General features: G+C 47.8%; 1 protein-coding gene across 4 annotated transcripts in view; it reads right to left on the reverse strand.

Moving 5' to 3' along the window:
- Positions 1-24,265, reverse strand: part of Tex2 (testis expressed 2) — a 101,521-nt gene that overhangs the window by 44,442 nt on the left and 32,814 nt on the right. For 2 of the 4 annotated variants that reach the window (XM_051179205.1, XM_051179187.1), the window contains exon 2: positions 9,295-10,963. In XM_051179205.1, the coding sequence (XP_051035162.1) occupies positions 9,295-10,938 (1,644 nt within the window). In that variant the 5' untranslated portion in view covers positions 10,939-10,963. Of the gene's footprint in view, positions 1-9,294; positions 10,964-14,842; positions 14,968-21,810; positions 21,849-24,265 lie in introns of those variants that run through there. The other 2 variants (XM_051179200.1, XM_051179194.1) reach the window with 2 other exon arrangements.

The raw sequence follows: 24,265 nt of genomic DNA on the forward strand, positions 1-24,265 counted from the left end.
AGCATTTACAGACATGCATAGTAAGTAGCTGGGGGTTGGTGGTGCATGCCTTTAATCCTAGCACTCAGGAAGCAAGGCAAGTGCATCTTTGTGAGTTTGAGGCCAGCCGGGTCTACAAAGTGAGTTCCAGGACAGGCTCCAAAGCAACACAGAGAAACCCTGTCTTTTTAAAACAAAACCAAACCAAGCAAACAAACAAACAAACAAACAAAAAAACAAACAAACAAACAAAAAAAAAAACCCACAGGCCAGCAGGTGACACTGAGTAGAGCTTCCAAATGTATTCCTCTTTTCAAACACAAATATCTACGGAGAAACCGCTATCAAGTTTTTAGCTTATTTCTCTGTTTTTCAGGTTGAGAAAATAAGATGACAGAGCACAGTGTGAGAGAGCTGGGTCCTGTGTTCACAGGTTAGGCATGCTGCCTGCTCCCTCTAACGAGCTACAGATCAGTTCTGTTCCTACGTCAATTCTTGTAACTGGTGAACAGAAGCAACCTCCCCCACCATGCTTCCAGAGCTGGTCTAGTTAGTGCAGAGCAGGCCCAGGACCTGAAGAGCAAGCAGGCCCCTCCCAGCTCTGGCTCCACTCTGCAGGATGTAGTCAGCCATGAGGAAGCAGTTAGCCTCTGCTGACAGCTCTGACAGATACAGGTCACCCTCTTTGCTCGACAAATACCAGGACGATCTGATTCAGAGGACGGGACACAGATCAAAACCATGGAAACCTTACCTGCCGAGCACTCCAGTGGCGAGGCAAGGAGAGCCCAGGCCATACCTCAACCCCCGGTGCCCCCCACCTGCTTCAATACCCATCAGTATGACCCAGGCCAGCGCGCCTCCCACCCGCAGATGCCCAGCTGCTATGGTTTCTTATTTTCCTTCTCTTCCATCTTCAGATCTCCTTCCTGAAATGTCACGCTCCTTTAATTCTGCTCACCACATCTGGTTGAGGCTAAAGTCCATGGTGCCACACACAAACAAACACACACCACCCATGATCGGGACTCAGACTGCACATGTACTGTGAATAATCACTTGTTAGTTTTGGAGACTCTAGCATGCTTGTGTTTGATCTGGTGAAAGCCTGCTGATAAAAACGTTCTGACCACCCACACACTGTTAGCAAGAACAACTCAGGTTCCGGAGGAACAGCTCAGGTTCCTGAGCCTCCAACACCTGCCAGCTAAGCCGTGGGTGCTGCTCAGTCCTCAGACCCTGCCTGTCCATCCTGTAAGAGGGCTCAGCCTACCTCGCCACCTTCCTCACCCCATTCATAGTCTACATGTAAACCACAACATTTCTGCATGCTGACAGTACTTTGGGGAGCAGAATTCACACAATAAAAATGAACAAACCTTAAGCACGGTTTTGAAAATACTAACAAATATTCACAGTAGCACCTGGTATCCCAGGAATTTCACGTGCATTGTCTTTTGTGCGTGTGTTTTCCTTTGCCAATTCCCTACAGCCATGAACACAAGAAAGCTCACAGCAGTAAATGATCTGTCTCTTCATCGAGACTGGGACAGCTGGCTGGGACTTGGCCCCTGGCCTGCCTGACTGACTGAGGAGTGGCCCTCCCATCATGGCCACATGACATGGCCCTACAGTCTGGGCAGTGCTTTGTCACCCTTCAGGTCACAGCAGAGATGACATCTCTCCCAGGAAGCTGCCCTTCTCTGCAGCTCTTCCGTCCTCATTGGCCCTGTTAACTGATTGCTTTAATTATTAACTGAGCTGCAAACTCCACAGAGCAGGGAGGTCGAGGCACAACACCTCAGCACTAGCTAACACCTCTTGGCTGACCTTATGAACAAAGCCTGATTCAAAAGTAGCTATGAGGATTTTTAAACGGAATTCTCAGAACTCACAAACAGAAGGCTGGACGGAGTGGCCCCTCCCATGCCAGCCCTTAAGTACAGTGTCTGCATCACTCCTGGAGACACCCCAGAACAGGCTGGGCAATTGCTCGGTCACTGTCCTCAAGCGGTGGGCAGGGGGCAGTGACAAAGTGGACCTGCACAAAGCTTCACCGAGTAAGAAAATAAGGAGGCAGAGAGAGGAGCTGAGGCAGGATCCACAGCACACAGGCTGCCAGGGAGTGCACTGGCCTTGCTCAGGTCAAGATGCTACCACACTCAGCTCTGCTGTGACCTCCCCCCACCCCGTCTGCCCCTGAGGCACCCCAACACTTCAAACCAGATCTCCTTTGCAAAATGCAATTTCCTAACACAAACCCAAGCTACCTTTTCCTACCATCAGCCGTCAAAATGTTCCCAGGACTTGACTAACTCCCAGCCAGCATCAGGCTGAGCCCTGCTCACCTGCTCACCTAAATTTCCAAGGGAGGTATTTCCGCAGCTTCTTTGGCATGGGAGGGGCACCAAGAGCTGGGGACACATAGCTAGCACCTCGTCAGAGCTGCCATCTCTCCACTCACACCACCGAGATGTCAGGCAAGCCTCGTTTCTTTCTGAACCTGGAACCCTTCTAATGGAGACAGTGCATGCCTCTGGAACAATGACCCAGTCAGCAGGCTGCAGCCGTCTGGCCTGCAGTCTGGTCCTGTGACAGCATTTAGAAAAGGTCAGGGGTTTCTCTTCAAGTCTTTGTTGGACTCGGAAGCCACGTTTGGCTGGCAGTGCAAACCACAATCTATAAAGGGGCCCATTTAATCCTGGGAAAGATTAAAAGCTACAATTAACCTTTTGCAAAATAATAAAGTCTAGAGAAGCCACTATGGTGCCAGGAAGGAGTTCAAGGCCAGCGTTCCCATGGTCACTTGATGCTGAGCGGACCAGAGGAGAGCGCTGGCCCTCTGGTCCCAAGAAGCAACGAGAGTTCTCTGTGTGGTACCAGGGCTGACACCAGCAACACTGCAGCGTGTTTTATCCTGTGGCTGCACTGGCACGGGGACTCGCCTGTCACTCAGATCCCTGCTCACCCTTCATCCATCAAAAAAGAGCCTTCGAGAACGGAGGCTGAAGCCAGGACCTGAGGCCACCACTGCTGACACTCCCGCAATGCACGTACAGGTGACTGATTTCCTCTGGACCATAAGTGAAACGCAGGCAGCACTCTGCACAAACTGGAGTCAGCCCCCTTTTGCATTGATGCTTGGGACCCAGTCACCTGTTAAAACAGCATCAGAGATCCTAGGGTTGGAGAACAGCGAAGAAAGAGCCCGATCCACACTTTAAAGCTTTGGTACAATTCTAATTTTACCCAGGAATGATAAAGCTAACCTGCAGACACACAAAATTTATATGATGAATAATAGCCTCAAGCAGACAGCCAATATTTAAAACAGCTACTCAAAGAGATTACAGAGAAAGGGACAGGGGCGGGGGTGGGGGTGGGGTCCATCAGCGGAAGGAATGCCAGCATCAACACCATCCACACCCTCCAACAGACTGCTTCAAGGTCACCTGCACAGCCCACCACTGGACTCATTGGCATCACGGCTGAACCACAAACCGTGGGACACAGCCTTTATCTCAGCCTTTCTATCCCTCACAGGAACATCTCCCAAGCTCAGGTGAGTTTTTAATTGTACTGCATTTTAAATTATAGTGCACTGGCGGAATGTAACAGAGTGGGAGATAAGAAGCACTCAGATTAAGCAGACTAATTAAATGATCTCAGATGAGCCATTGAGATAACCAAGGTCCTATTTATGTTCATACACAATAAACATCACATCATATAATTTCAACACTGACTTGTTAATAATAGATCAGCAAACAAATAAGATAGTAGCCTCTAGCTTTCCAGATCGCCCCTCCTCTTAGTCAAGCAGCTTCTGAATATGTATCAACAATATTTACCTTCACTTATAAGTCACATACAATAAACAAGAGAGGCAGAGCAGAAAAGGACAAAATTTGCATTTTTGCCAATTTTTACTATATTGTCATGTTACCTTTATAAACTCTCTCTCTCTCTCTCTCTCTCTCTCCCTCTCTCTCTGTGTGTGTGTGTGTGTGTGTGTGCGTGCGTGCGTGCGTGCGTGCGTGCGTGCGTGCGTGCGTGTGTGTTCCAGAGGACATTCTGGAGTAGATTCCCTCCGTACACCTTTTCCTGTTCTTTGGACCTGAGGTCATCAGGCTTGTGTGACAAGTGCTTTATGGACTGAGCTATCTCCCAGGCCCTCCTCACACTGTCTTTAGCTGACAACCTAAGGCACCGTATATGTTCTCATAGTGAAGCTTAGTGATAGTAATAATAATATATAGACCTGTATATTTCAAGGTCAAATAGATAAGCTCGGATGTTTATGGTCAAAGGTCAATTCATGATCATCTGTACCAACTATCACAAAGCTTAGTCACTTTTATACCTAGAAAGAGCAAAAAATACAGATAAAAGCAAAAAAACTAGTATTTTCTTTTTGATAATATCATCTGCAACCCATTGTATACCACCGAGAGAAGAAGCTGAGAAACAGAAGAACCCTGGCCTCTAATACCACACACACATGTACACATACTCAACACACACGCATACAAACAACACTCACACTGAACACACATTCAATACTCACACACACTAAACACACACGCTTATACTCAACACACATACAACACAAACACACCACACACACACCACTGGATAATGGCAAACTTGCCCTGGAGAGCTAATGACTGTAGAGCAAGAACAGTCTTCAGAGAATTGTGCACCTTTCTTGCGAAGGGAAGAAGACAGGGCTCATTTTAGTCACTCTTAGCCCAGGCTGGCCTGCAGCTATGTATTCTTGGCTTGGCTTGAACTTGTGGTCCTCCTGCCTCAGCTTCCCACATGCTAAAATTTCAAGCTATAACACCATGCTCAGCTTGTGTAATGTATTTTTCTTATACATTAAATATAAACGTAGAGGTGAAAGCATAGGTGGCATTTTTCAGTTAATGCTTTACTACTCTTAAAAAAAAAAATACACACACAATTTGAGAAATCTTTAGCCCATCGCACTTACAGCCTTTCTTACTCCACGGGATAATACCCAAAACAGAAGCAAAGAGGATGCTCCTAGGATAACCATAAAGAATCCAAGCATTTCTAGGATGCTATGCATTTATGCATAGCTGGACCAGAATAATAGCCAGTCACACAGTAAATTAGTGAGCACACATTTAATCCAGCACTCTGGAGGCAGAAGCTGGTAGAGCTATATGAATTTAAAGTCAGCCTGATCTACATAGTGAGTTCAAGACCAATCATGATGGACTGTTAGAAGGAAGGAAAGAGACTTGGGTAAGTGTTACTGTAAGTGGTTCTTGGTACATGGGAGGGAACCATTATGTCTCCTTACTTATGCATATGCTAGAGTTACACGTGATTGTTGGAAGTCCAATGTGGAGCTGGGAAGTGAACTCAGGACCTCTGGAAGAGCAGCAAGAGCTCTTAACCACTGAGCCATCCTTCCAGGATCAGCTTTTCGGTTTTTTTTCTACCACCTTGGCTTCCAGCTTAAGATTTTTTTCCCTCAGAGCTGAAGTCACTATGTCTGACTCAAAAATTACTCTTAATGGTTGCTGTTGTGATTTGATTTTTGATTTTGAGACAGGGTCTAATGTCGGCCAGGTTGGCTTTGCACTTGCTATGTAGCTAAAGCTGGCCCTGAACTCCTGATCTCCCTGTCTCTTGCTGTGTTAGAATTACAGGCATGAGCCATTGTGCATGGCTCAAAATTACTTTTATATATCAAAAGCAAAGCCTGTATTTAGAGAACCTAATTATTAAAACAACCTGTCCCTCTTATTATATCTAACACTGCTGAACAAAGGTTTTTCCCAAATTCATTTTTATTAGTCTCTGCAAAGGCATAAATGTAATTTTAGCCAACCCTCTAGACAGTTCTTACTCTGGGAACCAACATCCTTCTGCACTGAGATGGCAATTTATATGTCAGATAAGAACTTGCTCATAAATATAATTCAAAACTGCATCTGAGTCACTCTCCAGCATAAATCTATGAACCTTCTGGAATCTTGGGAAGTTTTTCATTATAAACAAGTGGGAAAGTTGGCATGTGAGAGAGGCACTGGATGAAATACACTCCTGGCCAAGTGACAGTAAGTGTCCTGAGGATGCCCATCCAATTTGGTCAGGAACACGCAGTAGCCATCATAAGGGCAACAGCTAACACCCCAGCCTTCCAGGTCCTGACACTCCTTTCTAGGGCTTCCAGCCCAGGACATCTAGCTGGACACCCAAAATATCAACTCCAGAAGCATATGAGAAAGAGGGAGCACTGTGACATTTCTTGGAGCCGGTGGATCACAAGAGGCTGCCCTGAGCTACCAGCCTGTTACCTTGGCCTTCGTGCTTCTGCGTCCCTGGGCTGGGTGCCTGAGGCAGTCCTGCTCCTACCCGCTGCTTCTCATTTGCCTGAACTCCCACACCTTAAAAGAAGCTTGCTCTGGTCCCAGAGTCTTCGTGAGATCAGCAGAGAGCTGGGGCTAGCCTTGAGTTTGGGGGGCAGGGCCTTTGGAAGGTGACAGATTAGATAAAGCCACCAGGTGGAAGCCCCGGATCCAAATCTGGTGGCTCTGAAGGAAGACAGGGAAGGCAGAGCACATGCTTGGTGTTCCCCGTCACCTAGCAACGAAGCCCCATGTGCATAGTCCTCTCCCAGGAAGAAGGTCTTTCCCAGATAAGCCCCACAACTATGGGCTAGGACCATGAATATAACCAAAAGAACAACTTTTCTTCCCTCAAACTTCAAAGCATCCTGCTTTTGCCTCCCAAATGCTGAAAGTACAGGTGGTACCTCCCAACCTGGCACCCTTTTCTAACTTACCTAGCCTGGGTGCTATGTGATTAGCAACAGAAAACAAACCAAAAGCATACACCTAGACTGCATGGCTTTGGACAACCTCTCTGTGCCGCCATTGCTTCATGAGCACAGACCAGGACTGAACAGGGCCATGATACAGTGGGAATGAGACAACATACCCCGCCTAGCATCCTACCTTTACTGTTTCTCATGCTGTAGGAACGTTTAAATACCACCGTGGTGTCATCCTCTGGGTAGTTGGTAAACTGTCAACCCACAGCTGTGACTGGATCAACACTGGAGACTGACTATATTAAAATTAAAAACTTTCCTCAAACGGTAGAAATCAAATGCTTCAGCCACTCAGTAGCTCTGGGACTAACAAAAGCACCATTTTTCTTTGCTAAAATTAGCACGGAGTCATTCAGAGCGTGTGTAAATCAGGTAGTCACATCATCGCCCTTCTGAAGGAGTGAAGCCACCTTGCATGAGTCATTTTGCGCCACTCCACATATCCATGCTGAGCCAAGGGTGTCACATCCTCAAGAGCCAGCTTCCTCTTAAAAAAAAGAGACTGTCTCATAACAAACTGCCATGTGGAAGGAAGAAAAGAGGTCACGCTGTAAGGTATATGATCACATCAACTCAAACAGAAGAGTGGGTGAGTCTGTGCGTGTGTGGTACAGACACAAACCAGAGCGTCAAGAAAGAAAGAAAGAAAGAAAAAAAAAAAGCTAGGATAATACATTAAACCAACATGGGTTTGATGAAGAATAAATTTTTCTTTTTCTTTCTTTCTTTCTTTCTTTCTTTCTTTTCTTTTCTTTTTTTTTCTTTCTTTTTTTTTTTTTTAGGTTCCCTGTGTCTTTCTTTTAGATAAGAAAGGTGAAAAAAAAAAAAAAAAACCAACAAACAGAATCTTGGAAAGAGTACCCCCCCACACCGTCCTACCCCAGGTGTTGTTTTGTTTTTGTTTTACAATAAAGAGAGAGATCTTGTTGTCATCTATAGGGAAGAAAAGTCTAGATAAATTTAACAGAGACCAAACAAGCTTGTAACTTGAAAAGCTAAGGGTTTTATGATCAATGAGGTTCAAAACTGCTCCAAGTAAGCAGAATTTGTCTTGAAGACCGGTAAGGGCAGCAAGGGCTTCTCAGGGGGAGTCTGGGAGTGAACTTTCTGCAGTTATACCATAGCGGTGGGGGCCACACTAGGCTCAAAACCTTGGGACAAGGAGAGTCCCTATCTATACCTCCTGTGTAAAACTGGAAGCATCTAATGCCCACAGGGAACCAATGTGGTTGACACTGACAACTTTTATGTCCTGAGTTATTTATATAACTCAAACTATATAAATGACAATTATACTTGGCTTTAGATTTTAATTTTTACATTGTGTGTGTGTGTGTGAGTGTGTGTGTATGGGCACATGCACGTGCGTATGTATGTGCAGATGCCTTCCGCGGCCCATCCTTCATCTGGAGATGAAGTTAAAGGAACCTGTGAACCAGCCTGACATGGGTGCTGGGACCCAAAATGAGTCTGCAGGAGCAACCACTGCCCTCAACCACATACTGTTTTTTTTTTTTTTTTTTTTTTTTTTTGTTCTGTTGTTTTGTTTTGAGACAGGATCTTACCATATAATCATGGCCTGGAACTGACTATATAGACTAGGCTGACCTCAAACTCAGAGATCTTCCTGCCTTTACCTCCTGAGTGCTGAGATCATAGATGTGTGCCACCACCATGCTGGGCAACAGCTATAGTTGTAAGCTATGAAGCTTATGAAGTATACATAACAGTCAGAAAAATATAAATATACAGAAATAAATAGAAATCTTGCACCCCAAAAGATCATCCCATAAAACCCACCCCCCCAGAGGTCCAAAGCCTGACACACAGCATGCACGGAAAGGTGACATCTTTTCTCAGCCCATGTTTCAGCGTGCACAGAGACAAGCTAGCAGCAAGTGCCATCAATTGGCGGTAACTGGTCTCTTCTTGGCTATCTCCTGCAATCCTACAAGCTTTCAACCTGATGTCAGAACCTCAAAAAAATATAACCCTGCCAGGCATGGTGGCACACGCCTCTAATTCCCACAGTTAGGAGGCATGGGCAGGGGGATCTCTATGAGTTCGAGGCCAGGCTGCTCTACACAATACATTCCAGGACAGTCAGGGCTACAGAGTTGAGACTGTCTGAAAAATAAGAATACAGGATCCTAACATTCAGCCAGGACAGATCCTCAAAATGTAGCAGATACCTGGCTAACTTAGGCTAGACCTAAGTAGGAACTAGATAGCAATGTCACTTTCCAGGGCCATGGAGAACTTTGAAAAGCTACCTGGTAAACAGGTAAACATGACCAACAGGGTTTCCAGGGCAGCAGTGTGGTTGGTTTCCTGGAGAATAGAGAGAGGCCCCAAAGTCTTAAACACACCCCTGATGCAAACACCTCTAGATACAAGTTCACTCGTCGCTGGTTGTGCTTGCCAGTGGCTCTAGGGAGACTTACCTTCAGTATTTCAGGCTCTTTGATGTCCAGGGATCTTGTGTACCAGTGTCGCAGAGTTTTATGTGATTTGTGGTATTTATGAGCACTTGGTGGTGTAAAAAACCAGATCATGCAAACAGCAGTCATGAACCCAAGGCCAATGCCCAGGAGGAGCCCGCTCATGTAGTAGGGGAGGGGGAGGATAAGGTACGCATAGACACACATTATAAAGAAGCCCAGTGTCTTCACCGGTAACTCCTGGTGCTGGGTGGCCAAGTCCCCTTCGTCCTCGCTGTCCAGAACCATGCCATCGTCAGCAAGCACCTCTGGCTTGAGGGGGGCATCTAGGGGCTTATCAAGTCTCCCCTCGGCCTCAGCGTCCAGCTCAAAGTCCTCAGTGTACAGTTCACAGAACTCCTCGTCCTCTTTACTCACTAAGGCAGACAGGGAACACCTCTCAAGAACGAGAGTACTTGTCTTCACACCTACGTCCTTCAGATTGCTCCCCTGGGAGCCCTTGGTCTCCACTTCCTTCGCGGCTTCCTCGGTGGGCTTCGGGTGGTCGCTCCTGGGGGTGTTGGAGTCACTGCCGTAGCCGTCCCCCTCAGAGTCACACTCCTCCTCCTTGATGCTGTAGTTGTTATTGCTTTCCAAGTGCCCATTCAAGCTGGACAGGTTGGAGAGTTCTGAAGCACTTGAAGATAAGGCTTTGGGCCTGTGGCTGCCACTTTCCTCCCCAATGATTTTGCTGAGGAGCTGGAAGGGCTCATAGATGACTTCGGAAAGGCGTCGTTTAGTGTCTTCGATTTTCGCCTCCATTTCGGGCACTTTAAAAAAGGAGCGAGTGTCCGAAGGAGAAGTCAGTGGGGAAGAAGGCGCGGTCTTGGAGTCCCCGCCCGTGTTCCGTGGCTGTGTGAACTGCTTGAACAGGTGCAGATTGAGTTTGGAGTCAGGGGGCTTATAGGACACGGTATCCGACTCCTGACGGGACGTGTCTGTGGACAGGGACTTGACCAGAGTCTTCATCAAGTGCCTGTGCCGTGGGGGGTGGGGGAACTCTTTTGGCTCCACCTCGGTTGACAGGGACTTCACCAGGCTCATGAAGGGCTTTGCACTGGAGAGAGCGGAGGACGAGGCACTGGATGAAAGGACAGGGGACTTGGAAGGAGAAGACAGTGGGGACGAGGAACTGGTTTTCTGCTCAGAAAGGGATGACACACTGGGAGAGCTAGCTAAGGGCCCAGATGAAGATGACCCTGGGGACAGAGCCAGTGGCACTGTACTTAATACTTGTGCGGCTGGAGCAGGGGACTCCAGCAGCTTTACAGTATTCTCGGAGACGGGCAAAATGGCAGGGGTCTCTGGTACAGGCACTCCATCTGCCGAGATGGTCCAGGCAGCAGGGCCCACAGGGTCATAGCCACCTTGGGATTCAAGACAGAGGTCCTCCTTGGCTTCAAGCCCCGTTACAATGCTTTGGTCATCTAGCCCCTCCTCCAGGTACCCCCTGAACTCCTCCTCCTCTTCCTCCTCCTCCTCCCCGGATGCCGAGAAGTGAATGGCGATGGTATCTCGGGACACGGACCTCTGCACGTGCACTTTGGGGGCTGATGGTTTTGGCATGTCAATGGTTTTCTCGGCATGGCGACCATTCAGACTTGTCATTGCCAGCTTCACAAGGGCTCAGGCTCTGTGATAAACAACAGGAAAAGCAAAAGTCAGAGAGTGGTTTCTCCACAGGCGACAGAGCCATGTGCAGATGGCCAGAGTTTCTCGCTTTGGAAGGTTTAATGGTTTAATTTTCACTAGACAAATCCTAGCTAGGCATTCTCTTTCATGAGCAAACCACACACTGGCGTTATAAATGACAAACAGTCTGTCTCACTCGCAACTGCTCAGTGGCCACTTCCTCTCTTTTAACTGGCTCATTTCTATCCGCAGTTCTCTACTGTCAAGCTAAAAGGAAGCATCCTGGTGGGTTTAAGGCTCTCGGAATAAGAATTTCGCCAGCGGTGTTCCACCTGTGAAAAGCTGGCCCAGGAGGGTTACTGCACCCACTTAGTTTGACAACGGCTCTAACAATGTGCCTCGCTCGAATCTCTGTCAGCCCCGCACTGTCTTGCCATTGCAGTAAGTGGAGAGATGTAGAAACTGACTGCCATGACCTGCTGTTCTTACCTGACCAGTGCCACACAGCCAGGACATTTAGGCAGCTATGACGAAGCCTCGGGTAGAACAAGCATCTGCTCAAACGGAAGAAAGCTGAGTGGCAATGTGGTAGCCTACCAGCACACACAGATACCACTGGGACGATGGGGAGGCACTTTTGCTCTTCCGGAGCTTTAGCTAGATTAGATGGAAGGAAGGCAGCCACCTGAAGAGCTGCCCACCTGTGACATCTAACGTCACTGTGCTTTTAAGGGGCAGCAGACTATGTAGCTCAAGCCGGCCTCAAATGCATGATCCTCCAGCCTGCCTATTCACTCTTGAACGATGGAGACAGTGTGAGGCCCCACGCCTGGTTAATTACAGCCAGCTTGCACCATGACAGGCGGTACACAGATGTCACCAGAAGAGCTAGGACATGGATCAGACATCAGCAGTTCTGTGAACACAAGGCCAGGGTGAGACGGGACAGCTGTTCTGTCCCCAGTGCTGATAAGCAGTAGTAGCAGGACGGGCATGGGGGGGGGGTGGAGAAAGGGCGGGACATGAAGACCAGTGTGGACATGGTATGACCCTAGGTCTGTTCTCTGCCTGCAGGACAACATAAGGAGGTAGTCAGGGATGGCGATCCCAGGTACCAGAGAGGCATCATGGGTGAGTGGAAAGGGCATCTGCCTGGCACAGGGCACCAGGCTTCTCACCCTGACTCCTTTCCCAGGGGGCTCTGAAGCTCAAACATGCCACAACTCCAACAAGCTATAACCTCTCAGTCTCAGTATTACTTGCAAAATGGGGAGCGAAGGCACTTTCCAATTTGTTTGTGCTCAGGGTGACTATGTACACGGATACACAGCCTACCACAGGCCATCAATACCACACTGCTTGCTCAGTCCGACCTTTAGGTCTTCTGCCAAACCCTGCTGTCCAAAGTGCCAGCAACTGATACTACCAACAGGAGAGCAGATGGAACCTGGCGTGGCGGGGGTGGGAAACGGCACTCCTACGTCACCAGAGGGAGGGAATTGGCTGACATGGCAAGAGGACCAGGGCCAGGGCCCAGACAACACATGAACACAACATTTCACCATCAAATCCCTGAGAGGAACTACTTTGCAACAGAGTTTTGTTCCCATTCTTCTGCAATCTGCGGACCCTCCTCTGGGGTTGACTGCAGGAAGAGAGAACGCACTCCATCAATCAGACACAGCAATCTACATCCAGCAATAGGCAACAGCTCGGAAATTCAGCCTCTGGACTTCTCTGGTTTGTTTTGTTTGTTGTAGACAGGGTCTTGCTACTGTAGCCCTGGCTAGCCTGGGACTCATTATGTGGACCACACTGGCCTCGAATTCATAGAACTATGTCTACATCTGCCTCCTGAGCACTAGGACTCAAGGCAGGCCTAGCTCTTCCCTGCTATCTTCATGTCAATAGGTCTGTCGGTTATAAAAAAAAAAAAAAAAAAAAAAAAAAAAGACAAAGCAGCAACAGAAACAATGACAGGGGTTGGGGATTTACTCAGGGGTAGGGTGTTTGCCTAGCAAGTGCCAGGTTCTTTCTGGGTTTGACCCTCAGCTCTGAAACAGAGAGAGAGAGAGAGAGAGAGAGAGAGAGAGAGAGAGAGAGAGAGAGAGCTCAGTTTCATTCAACTGCCACCTAGCTTTATAAGAATAATTTTTCTAGACTTCTTTTAATTTACACACGTGTATGGTCATGTGCACACATGGTATGCATGTATCCATGTGGGTGCCCAAGAAAGCCAGAGGCACCAGATCTCCTGGAGCTGGAGTTACAGACACTTGTGAATCACCTGATGATAGGGGTACTGGGAATTGAACTGGGGTCCTCTGCAAGAGCAGTCTGTGCTGGCAACTGCTGAGCCTCCTCTCCTGCCTGCCCCGCCCCCTCCCCAGGGGTAATTTAAAAAAAAACAACTGTAGAGGTAATTTTAAAAGAAAGTTTGGTACTGGCTAATTCTCAGTAAGTTGCTTTGATAACACCAGCGGTAAACAAGGCTGTGCTGTTCTGGGGATGCTTCTTAGGGAACAGTGGCTGCCAAGGGAGGGGTACTATGGGCACACGTCAAGGACAAAGCATGCAATTTTGAGGCTGCATAGTGTAAGTTGGTTTCCTGGGAAGCAGGACAGAAATGAAGAGATGAAGCAGAAGGCCAGGCTAGGCGCAGCCCAAGGACACAGGCTAAGACGTCAGTGGAGTCCGCAACCTCAGCAACAAGGCCAGACCTTAGGGACAAAGCAGGCACCTGCTCTATGTTTTGTACAGAGGCCACTAGGGGCTAACTTCCAGTCAAGAGCTCATGACCTGCCAACTGAAAAGGATTTCTGAAATCTCTGATCAACCTGTCCCCAAGTCCCCTGAACTAGGCCCCACAGAGAACTGGATGCCAGGCCACCGGATGGGGCAGGCAGTCTGGCCAAGCCTCAGAGCTTCAGGGGCTCACTGTAGACAGTGTCAAGTCCACACGGACCAAGCCTGGCTCTGCTTCTTAACCTCACTAAAGCAAGCCAGCAGAAGTTAGGGCACACTGCCACTCTCCGAACACAAGGACACCCCTGGCCCCGTTTGTTATGATATGGTGATGGACTGGTGCTCCTACTCAGGGGCTGGTAGAATCAAAGTGCCAGTTTGCCAGGGTTGGCCTATGCTTCACGAGAGCCCATGTCTGGGTTCCCATTTCCTTAGGCTCATTATGAGACTAGGTGAGCAAAGGCTGCCAAATCCCTGGTAAAGTGAGTGTGCTAGAGCCAGCCCATGGTTCGGGTTTCAGGCATCTAATCAGGTCTCTTCCACGCCACCTCCTCTTGTCCTTCTTATGGTGGCTCCATGGCCAACAGAGCTGACTTCCCACATTCAGTCAGTCTTTCAGGACAGCGAGGCCAGAAGGAAAGCGCACCCAATTGGCACTGAAACATGGCGTGGTCTGCCCCAGCAGCAATCAACCGAGGGAGGGCTAGATGCAGCCTTCCCGACGCTCCAGTCTGGACACCCTTCCCACAGCAGCAAACAGCTCCTTTGTCTTGCTTTGTCCTGGCCACAGTGGCTACCCTCTCTGTGATCCATCACGATGTTTCCCCATGAGCCAAGAGCTCAGTTCTGAACCAGCAACATGTGACCAGCTGCAATGAGAAATGAAAGGCCTCCTTATCCATCCCACAATCTAGCATCATAAAAAATGCCAAGCCTCGTGCCCTCTGCTGCTAAAACTCAATTACAGCCAGGCTTACAAAAACAGAGAACCTTCAGCCTCGGGAGCTGAAATGCCAATGTAGATTGCCTTCCCTGCTCATTTCCTTCCAAAGCCACCAGCAGACCTCAAGATGTTGGAGTCTTGCACTGACCTGTGGATGCAGTGTGAAGTGGGTCTTTAGATTTGAAAACTAACCTTGTCACCAGGCTCCCTTAGGGACAATATCCTGCCAGTGATATGTTTAAGCAAGTCTGATGTCATCACAGTGTTCTTAGACTGTGTCCAGCCCCAGAAGGGCCTGGAGGCCAGTGAGGGGTAGGCACCGTCTGGTGTCTGCAAAGGCTGCTGTGTGCTCAAGCCCACCACATGTACACACTGAAATCCTTTGAGAAGCAACAGATCAAGGAAGAAGGGGAAAACTAAGGGAAAAGAAACCCTAAAAATGGACCTGAGAGGGCTGGAGAGAGAGAGTTCAGTGTGGTTAGGAACACTGATTATTCTTCCAAAGGACCTGGGTTCAATTCCCAGCACCCACATGGCAGCTCACAACTGTCTGTAACTCCAGTTGCAGGGGATCTGACACCCATGGCAAAATACCACTGCATGCAAAACAAAAATAAGTAAAATTTAAAAAGACCCTAGAGAAGCCCCCTTGCCCACCAAGACATGGGCTATGCTGGCACACTGGTACTTTCTTCTCTTTACGCGTGCGTGTGCGCGCGCGTGTAACACTGTGCACATGTGGAGTCAGAGGACACCTTGTCCTGCCATGTCTGTCCTGGGGAGGGAACTTAGGTTCTCTGTCAGGCTCAGCCGTTGTAGAGTAAGATGTGTGCCAGTTGTAGGCTCCGAGCTGCTGCTGATTTGTTGCAGGGAGGTTTGCAAGGCTGTTGAAATTAGTTGAAATTCATTATGCTTCCTTAAGAAATAAAAAGTCCTTATTAAGTCTGCTGGGGCAGACTCCAAAGGCTACTGCGCCGAGGATCTGAAAACACGTTAGCCTTTTCTCCATTACTCAGGCACTCTAGCACTCTTTGGCATCATTACAAGATCTATTCAAGAAAAGGAAAAGTCCAGGGAACAGAGAGAAAACACCAGTCACTCTTCAGAATCACCTTTCCTCTCAAGGGCAAGCAGACGGCTCAGGGAGGCAAAGGCACCTGCCACCAAGCCCGAAGAGCCGAGTTCAAACCCAGGAGTCCTCACAGAGGAAGAGGAGAACCAATCCCCCAAAGTTTTCCTCTGGCATCCATATCTGCATCAATGCATGCAAACTGAGGAACCTCCCAAAGCCGGGTCAGGTGGCCGTGCCTGTGACCGCAGCACTGTGGAGGCTGAGGCAGGAGGAGCATGGGCACCAGGCCAGCCAGAGCCCCACAGTGAGACACAGACTCAGCAAGCAAAGGAGACAATGCACAGAACTCCACTTTAGCTCTTACTCAGTGTGGCTGGCTTCTAAGATAAGGGATGCAGATGTATTTATGCTCTCAAACATTTAAGGGAAAACAAAAAGCTTGTTGCAGCCAAATGCTCTCTGTGAGCTTGGGCTCGGCAGCCACGTTCCTGGAAAGCAGGATGTTGCCTGCTCTGCTGATGGCCTTTCCCCAGGTCCAAGCCATGCTTCCTCATTACAGCTACTGTCACCTCTCAGTTAAGACGGAGAAAGCTGAGCTGGATGTAGTAGCTTTTAAACCCAGCACTTGGGAGGCAGAGACAGGCAGATCTCTATGAGTTTGAAGCCAGTCTGGTCTACAGAGTGAGTTCCTGGACAGCCAGGGCTACATAAAGAAACTATATCTCAAAAAAAAAAAAAAAAAAAAAAAAAAAAAAGAGGAAGCTTTGAATCAGGGTTTGGGGCTCCAGAACTTACATAGCACTCGGTAAGAACAAGTCAATGGCTTCAATCGAATTTTAACAACGAAATCACCCAAGGCTCCTCAAGGAGCCAGCTGCCCTCCCTATCACAAGCTGTACAAGCGGTCCAGGGGTCTGAGAGTGGGAATACCAGACATCAATGAAATTCACCTCACTTCTAGACACCCCAAAGGGCTAGTCTCATTAATTAAACCATGAAAAGCTAATTGGCAGCAAATCAGGCTGGACAATGAGAAATGATGAGCTATTTCAAGACTCAGTATGGCATTTATGAAATGATAATAACCTCTCTGGCACTGGCTTTTGTTGTTGTATTTTTCTAATCTAATAACAACATTCCTTCCTTCCTCCAGCTGTATTTTAACCAATCCTGGCTTCCAGCAATCAAAGCCGTACAGAGCATACCCCTGGGTGCTGCCTACCCAGGAACATCTGCCTGGTCCTCTCTCACGAAGACAGACAGACAGACAGACAGTAGTAGAGCTGTTAGTACTTCTCTCTCCTCCCCCGGTACTAGATTACAGCAGGAGGGAAGAAAACCGTGTGGATGAGAACGGACCGGCCTCCACACAAGGGACGGTCAGGTTTGGTACAGCCTCCTTTCTCAAGGGTAATCCTAATTTGTCAAGGTTAAAATTGCACACACCCTACTGGCTCTATATCAGTCAATAGTTTTAATTTAAAACTTCCTTTGGCAGTGGGAAAAAGCAAGCTGCACCCTGTTGCGAAGGTGATTTTTTCCTCTCTTATTTTTTTGAGACAGAGTCTCACTACAGAGTCTCTGCTGGCCTTTGCTAGTTCTAAGACTAAAGGTGCGTGTCATCCCCCACACCTCAAAGGTGGTTTATCTTCATCTACACTTCTCTGAATGTGAGTTGTTTTCATTAAAAATTGGGGGAAAGGAGGAAAGGGAGGGTAAGACTGTTTTCTGCCTTGATGCCACACGGCATATAGTGTGGGTCTGTCCACATCATCCATCTAGAAAGGTCCGGCGGTGGTGGTGCACACCTTTAATCCCAGTACTTGGAAAGCACAGGCAGGCAGATCTCTGTGAGTTCGAGGCCAGCCTGGTCTACAGAGTGAGTTAGAGGCCAGCAAAGGCTACACAGAAGAACCCTGTCTTGGAGGAAAGAAAGGAAAAAGAAAAAAGAAAAGAAAGGCCCAATTTAGCCTAAAAATTCTCCAGTGCATCTTTTAACAGCCATCCCTAAATTCATTTACGTCAGCGAGGCAGCTGATAGCTGGCGGCAGTCACCCTAATCTGGCAAAACCGACATGGTGGATAATGGCCTAGCCTGGCCTTAGTTCCACTTCAAGATGACAAGGTTGGACTCTGCATACTAGCAATGCTCTGAGACACCCAGGCCTGTAGAAGCCAGAACTTTTCCCACGGGTCATCAGGTTCCTAGACTCCCGGCCAACACCTCCTTGAATCCAGCACCATCGCTGCTGCTGCCACCACCAGATCCAGCACCACCAGCACCAAACAGAACTTACACCATGAGTAAACCAGCAGGCCCATGCCTCCTACCACCATTGGGCCAAAAAGGTCCATATTCCAGAGGAAGGGATCAAAACACTAATGTGATGAAACATTCTCCGTACAAGTCACTAGATGGCTCCAACTATGACACCAAACCCAACTCACAGCAGTCCATTCAAAGCCAGGCCCTTTCTCCAGCACTGCCACACAAGACCTGTAGAGGGTTATAAAGACAAGCCCAGGGCTGGGGAGGGGGTGTGGCTCAGCCTAGAGTAAAGTGCCTGCTGCACGAACGAATGTGAGGACCTAAATTCAATCCCCTGAACCCACAATAAGCAAACAAAACAGCTAGTTCAGCCGAACCATTCTCAGGGGGAGCACAGAGACCACTGGTCATTGTCACAGATGGCATCCAGGAGGGTAAGAACTCAGGTAAGGTGTGGGGTAGGTAAGTGCAGTGACCCAGCAGCGGGGGCAGAAGAAACAGGAAGATCACCAGCCTGGACTACACAAGTCCCAGGCTGGCCTGAGGTACAGGGAGAGAGAAACAACAGCGTCAGTATGTCAGCTAACACAAGCACAATGCTCGGGAGCTCTGCCTGCCAGAGTCCCCATCTCCTAACACAATACCAAGCAGGGTTGCAAGTAGTGAGAACAGAAAGCCAACGCCTCACTGTGCCTTGAACTTACAGCGTTACTGTGAAATAACGACGCTCTCTGAGAGCTGAGCCACAACCTACTGCTCCTCCTGGAAGCCAAGGCCACCTTCCAGTTAAAAACTGAAAGGTAAAATGTGCAATGCCAAAGTCCAAGTGTGGGGCCCGGAGAGACGGACGGCTCAGCAGTTGAGAGTACTTGCTGCTCTTACAGAGGACCCATAGTCAGTTCCCACATTACGTGACTCCCACTACATATAATCCCAGCTCCAGGGGATCTGACACCCTCGTCTCAACTCTGGGAACACTTTCGCTCAAGCCTACAGCCCACATTACTCATTTAAAAATGAATTTTAAAAAGGCCAAGTGGTTAAAAGGGACTCACATTTTAGACACAAACCATACGTTCCCCTCTTAGGAAAAATGCATGTGCACAGGCAAGCGAAACTTCCTTCCCCTTCTGAACCTTCTTAAGGTCTGTAGTTTCAAGTTTAGGACATACTCAGTATTTCCCAGTCCATGACAGCACATGGGTCAGTCCCACCAGTTTCCAAAGTCCATCTTGAGGAAATGCTTACCAAGAGAGGTAGGCAGGGCGTGTGTGTGTGTGTGTGTGTGTGTGTGTGTGTGTGTGTGTGTGTGTGTGTGTGTGTGTGTAAATGGGCAGGGTCCCTCACTGAAGGCAAAGTTCTCCCTTTTGGCTAGGCTGATTGGTTTTAGGATCTACCTGATTCTGGGACTACAGGCATGCACAGTCATACTGACCTGATTTTTTTGTTTTTCTTTTCTTTTCTTTTGTTTTTTTTTTTTTTTTTTTTTTTTTTAACATGGGTGCTGGGGATTTGAACTTTGATCCTCATGCTTACTCGGCAAACATTCTTAACCACTGACCTACCACCTCACCCCAAGAGCATTTAACATCTAAGGAGGGCTTGCTCTATACCAGGGACCATGCAAATTCTTCCTTTGTTTTGTTCTTGTGTGTGATACCCAAGATTGAACCCAGAGCCTTTGATGTACAGAGGCAGACACTCTACCAAAAGTATAATCAGATGTTTGAAAAACCATCTATAGGGCTGGAGAGATGGTGCAGCAGTTAAGAGCACTGGCTGCTCATCCAGAGGACCGGAGTTCAATTCCCATCACCCATATGGAAGCTCTGGGGATCTGACACCCTCACACCAATGCACATAAAATAAAGTTAAAAAAAATCTACATAGGTCTGTGTTTAAGAGCAAGTCCACTGCAAGTATGCATCTATAAGAGCTGAAGTGAAGTGTCGAATCGGGCTCATATTTAAAATTTTTGCTGCTGCTATTTTTCGACACAGGATCTCATGTAGCCCAGGCTGGCCTCAAACTTGCTACATAGCAAGGCTGGCCTTGCTGACCTCCTGACTCGCCCACATCCACCTCAAAAGTACTGACATCACAGGCAAGGACCAGCAGGTGGCTCATACCTGAAACTTTGAAGCCAATTTGTATTCCCACTAAGCCTGTATATGTAGACTGCCCTCCCTCATTTGCACCACTGACAAGAGCAAACATCCTCTTTTATTTGTCTAATCCAGTGGCATGGGGGAAATTTTCACTTCTCCAGTGGTCGCTAAATGTCTACTTCACCTGCTTCTGTTTTTTTAATCTGTCTGTGAACTGGCCATTCAGTTTTCTATCTTAAGGTACACTCTCATTTCTGCTCTGCTGCTCGGTTGGTCTCGTGTCTAGAGAGCGCAGACAGTGTGGACAGTTTCCCACACAAAGATGGAGGTTTTGCTCTGTGAACCGTCGAGATGGCTCAGCAGCAAAGAGCACCTTCAGAGGACCCAGACTCAGTTCCCAGCACCCACCTCCCTGTGACTCCAGTTCCAGGGGATGGTACCCCTTTTCTAGCCTCCCCAGGCACCTGCACATGTGACAAACACTCACACAGATACACAACACACATCTGTTTTAAAAAGCCTTCAAATTTTTTTTTTTTTAAATTTGCTGGGCAGTGGTGGCGCATGCCTTTTATCCCAGTGCTTGGGAGGCAGAGAAAGGCAGATCTCTGTGAGTTCAAGGCCAGCCTGGTCTACAGAGCCAGTGCTAGGATAGGCTCCAAAGCTACACAATTTTTTTTTATTTTAAAAATTTTATATAAACAATCACCTCTGTATGTTCTAGCTACAGTAATAGTAATATATTTGGATTTTTTCCCACCCAAATCATATTATCTAATTAGGAAGCCTAGTTTACATATCTGAATTCCATTAGTATCTACTGGTCATTCATCTTCTCCAAGAGCAAAGATTCAGATGAATTCTTCCTAAATTAAGAAAACTTTTGAGAGCTCAAAGGGGCAGAATTATCAGCCTTTTTTTTTTCAGTGAGCAACACTTTTTTATAGAGACATCACCAGACTTAACTTTGATACAGGACAGTAAAATCTGCTAAGTATAATCTTACATCAGGGTTCTATTTATAGTAAGAATCTCACCCCCAAGACAGACGGTTCTTTCTTGTTTTTTGGTTTTTGTTAAGCCTGGTTTGAAGAAGTCATGATGATAGCTCATGCATGATTCCTTCTGGTTCAGGCCAGACTGGTTTTACTGAGAGAACCATGTCTGTAATCAATAAGTAAACAACAGGTTTGAGCTTGAGTGTGCATGTATGTATGTATACATGTATGTATGTATGTATGTATGTATGTATGTATGTGGAAGGAATACAAGGAAATGATGGGAGCTGCTGAAACAGTATGGTGGAAGGTCTCCCTGCGGCCACTTGGGAGGAGGTTTCCATGGCCTTAGCAAGCTGACTGGCACAGCTGAGGGGAGAGGGCATTCCCAGTGGCAGATGAAGCATGAGGCAAGCAAGGGAGGCAAGAAACCCAAGGCCATGCTCAGGGCCTGTAGAGTCAGAAGCGGCTGTGCTCCACACAGAGCCACAGTCCCAACCCTGCATCACGGCCACCCTGTGGTTCCTCTGAGGGTCACTTGCTTATAAATCCCGAGTGAGAACATTCCTTAGCCAATACTCCCCTCCACTGTTGCGGTTGTCCCAAGAAGGACTTAAGCTGAGGGCAGCCTAGATATGAACTAATAGGCCCAAGGGCAACACAAGAGTAAGATCCCAACAACTGGTCAGTTATAATGCCACTAAAAGACATACCGAGTGCAGCCATGTGGCAGGCGCCTCAAGCAAGGCAAGCCCTGAACTGGTGGTGCAGGCCCCTTCACTCACTCCACCTTTCTGAGCTGTGAGGGGACTCTTGTCCATTGTCTTCAAGGAACTTTCTAGAAGGCTCTAAATTCTACTAGAATAGAACACACTTAGGAATTCTACTTTTCCACTTTGCACCAGAGACGTTTTCTTGGCAAATATTAAAAGTCAGACAAAGGATATCAGGGTACAGTTCAGATGACCAGTGCCCTGAAGACAATCCAGTCAAATTTAGTTTCCAAACAGTTTAGCCAGCTTAACTCACACCAGCAAATACTGGGACTCCTTCCAGGCTTGACTTGCTTGGCCCAGCTGTAGAAACACTCCTTTTATCTGGTCACAGGCACATCGGTGCCATGTGAAGGAAGTGGAGGACAGGCATCTGGCCTGACCAGGCACCCTGCAGCCTTCTTCCTCTGGTGCCCAACTGGACGCAGATGACAGCCACAGCTGCCCTTGCTCTGGCTGTGACAGCAGAGCACACTGGGCTCTCAACCTCAATGTGTGTCATCATATTCCACACAAACATCTCTAAGGACAAACTCCAGCTCCATCCTCCTGCGGATAGGAACTACCCTACCATTCTCCACATTGTCATGCTCTCAGACTCTGCCGAGCCCTTCATGAGACAAAACTCAGTAGGAAAAAAAAAAAAGAACCTTCTCTCTGGCCCTTTGTGGGGGATGTGAAGGACAACAAGTTGACTCTCAATAGGTAAAAATGCTTGTCACTAGCAGGGTGGTGGCTCACTCCTTTAATCCCGCTACTTGGGAGGCAGAGGCAGGTGGATCTCTGTGAGTTCCAGACCAGCCTGGTCTACAAGAGCTAGTTCCAGGACAGGCTCCAAAGCCACACAAAAAACCCTGTCTCAAAAAACAAAAACAAATGCTTGTCACCAAGCCTGGCAACCCGAGTTCCATATACTAGACCTCTCTCTCTCTCTCTCTCTCTCTCTCTCTCTCTCTCTCTCTCTCTCTCTCTCTCAAACACACACACATACACACACACACACACAGAGAGAGAGAGAGAGAGAGAGAGAGAGAGAGAGAGAGAGAGAGAGAGAGAAGAGTGGGCTCTTTTTCAAGAGTTACTCACAGACCGGCCACTTTTGTTTGTCATTAACACCATTATCTACTCCCAGCTCCCAGGCCCTAAGTCACCTGGACAGTGATATCCACTCAGCAGGAGAAGGCTAAGGAGGGACCGACTGCCAGGTGACAGTTGCAGCAGACCCAGCCGGGAATCTGCAAGCGTGGAATCTGGTCCTGGAAGTTAGCCACACCCTTGCTGCTTTCAAGAATTTCCTAGCCTACCTTGCTGATCTCACAGTTAGATTCACTGATGTGACTCCGGACTATGCCTCTCCTCAAGGCATCCAGTTCTGGTGAGGTAGGCAGAGCTACCTTGCCTCACACATCCAACTACAAACACCTACTACTTCCCATTTCTCTATGAAACTCTTCCATCCACCCCCTCCTTGCTCCCATGCCCAGGTCCCATAACGCACAATTCTAAACTCAACAGACGGATCAATTCCCTAATTCTGCCCATCTATCCCAACCCCATACCAAACTTACTTACTGTTGTCCATCATGGGATGGCCAAAATGGTCATCCATGATGTTCCCTTCCTTAATTCTCCAAAGTGCCTTAGTTCATACGATACCAAAAAAAGAAAGTTCTAGAAAGGAAGTCAAAGGCCCTATGAGCAAGTCTAGACACTTCTCCCTCTCCACCATTAATGGATTCCTGGAGTCTGAACTCCTATATCCAGGTTGGCCCAAGGATATGTGTCATGACGCTCTGACTTGCACAACTTTTTTTTTTTTTTTTTTTTTTTTTTTTTTCATGCAACAGAATCGAGACTTTGGAAAACTAGGGAGGAACCAGCCCTCCACAGGAGCCCATACCACACAGCAACATGATCACAAAGCCATGAGCACAAGAAGCATGTGGGAAGCTGCTAGAGAGCTAAACTCTATCATGAAAGACACGGTACAGTGAGCTCTAAGCACTGCAGAGAAAGACACTATGTGCACACTTCAGGTCTGAGCAGGACCCGAGCAAACAAAATGCTTCAAGTGAGCACAGATGGTACCTAATGGCTGCTTCTCAGTACAGGCTGGAGGGAAAGGTTGAGGAGGAAAGCAAGCTACCTATAAGCTAACAATATCCCTGAGACTCTCTTGACTCTCTAACAGAGAGCCGTTCTGGTGATCCTGTGGAATCATTATTTGTCCCATTCAAGTAGGAGCACCTTAGAGGCTATGGGTAAATGCCAAGGGGAGACTGGATACAGGCTGGCTGCTCACCACCCTGCCCAAGGAAAACTCATCAATCGCTCCCACAGAGGGCAGCACCCTTTGCCCACCTGCTTGCCTCAATATGTGCTTGATTTATTATTG

This window comes from Phodopus roborovskii, unplaced genomic scaffold (assembly GCF_943737965.1).
Source record: "Phodopus roborovskii unplaced genomic scaffold, PHOROB, whole genome shotgun sequence".
Lineage (NCBI taxonomy): Eukaryota > Metazoa > Chordata > Mammalia > Rodentia > Cricetidae > Phodopus > Phodopus roborovskii.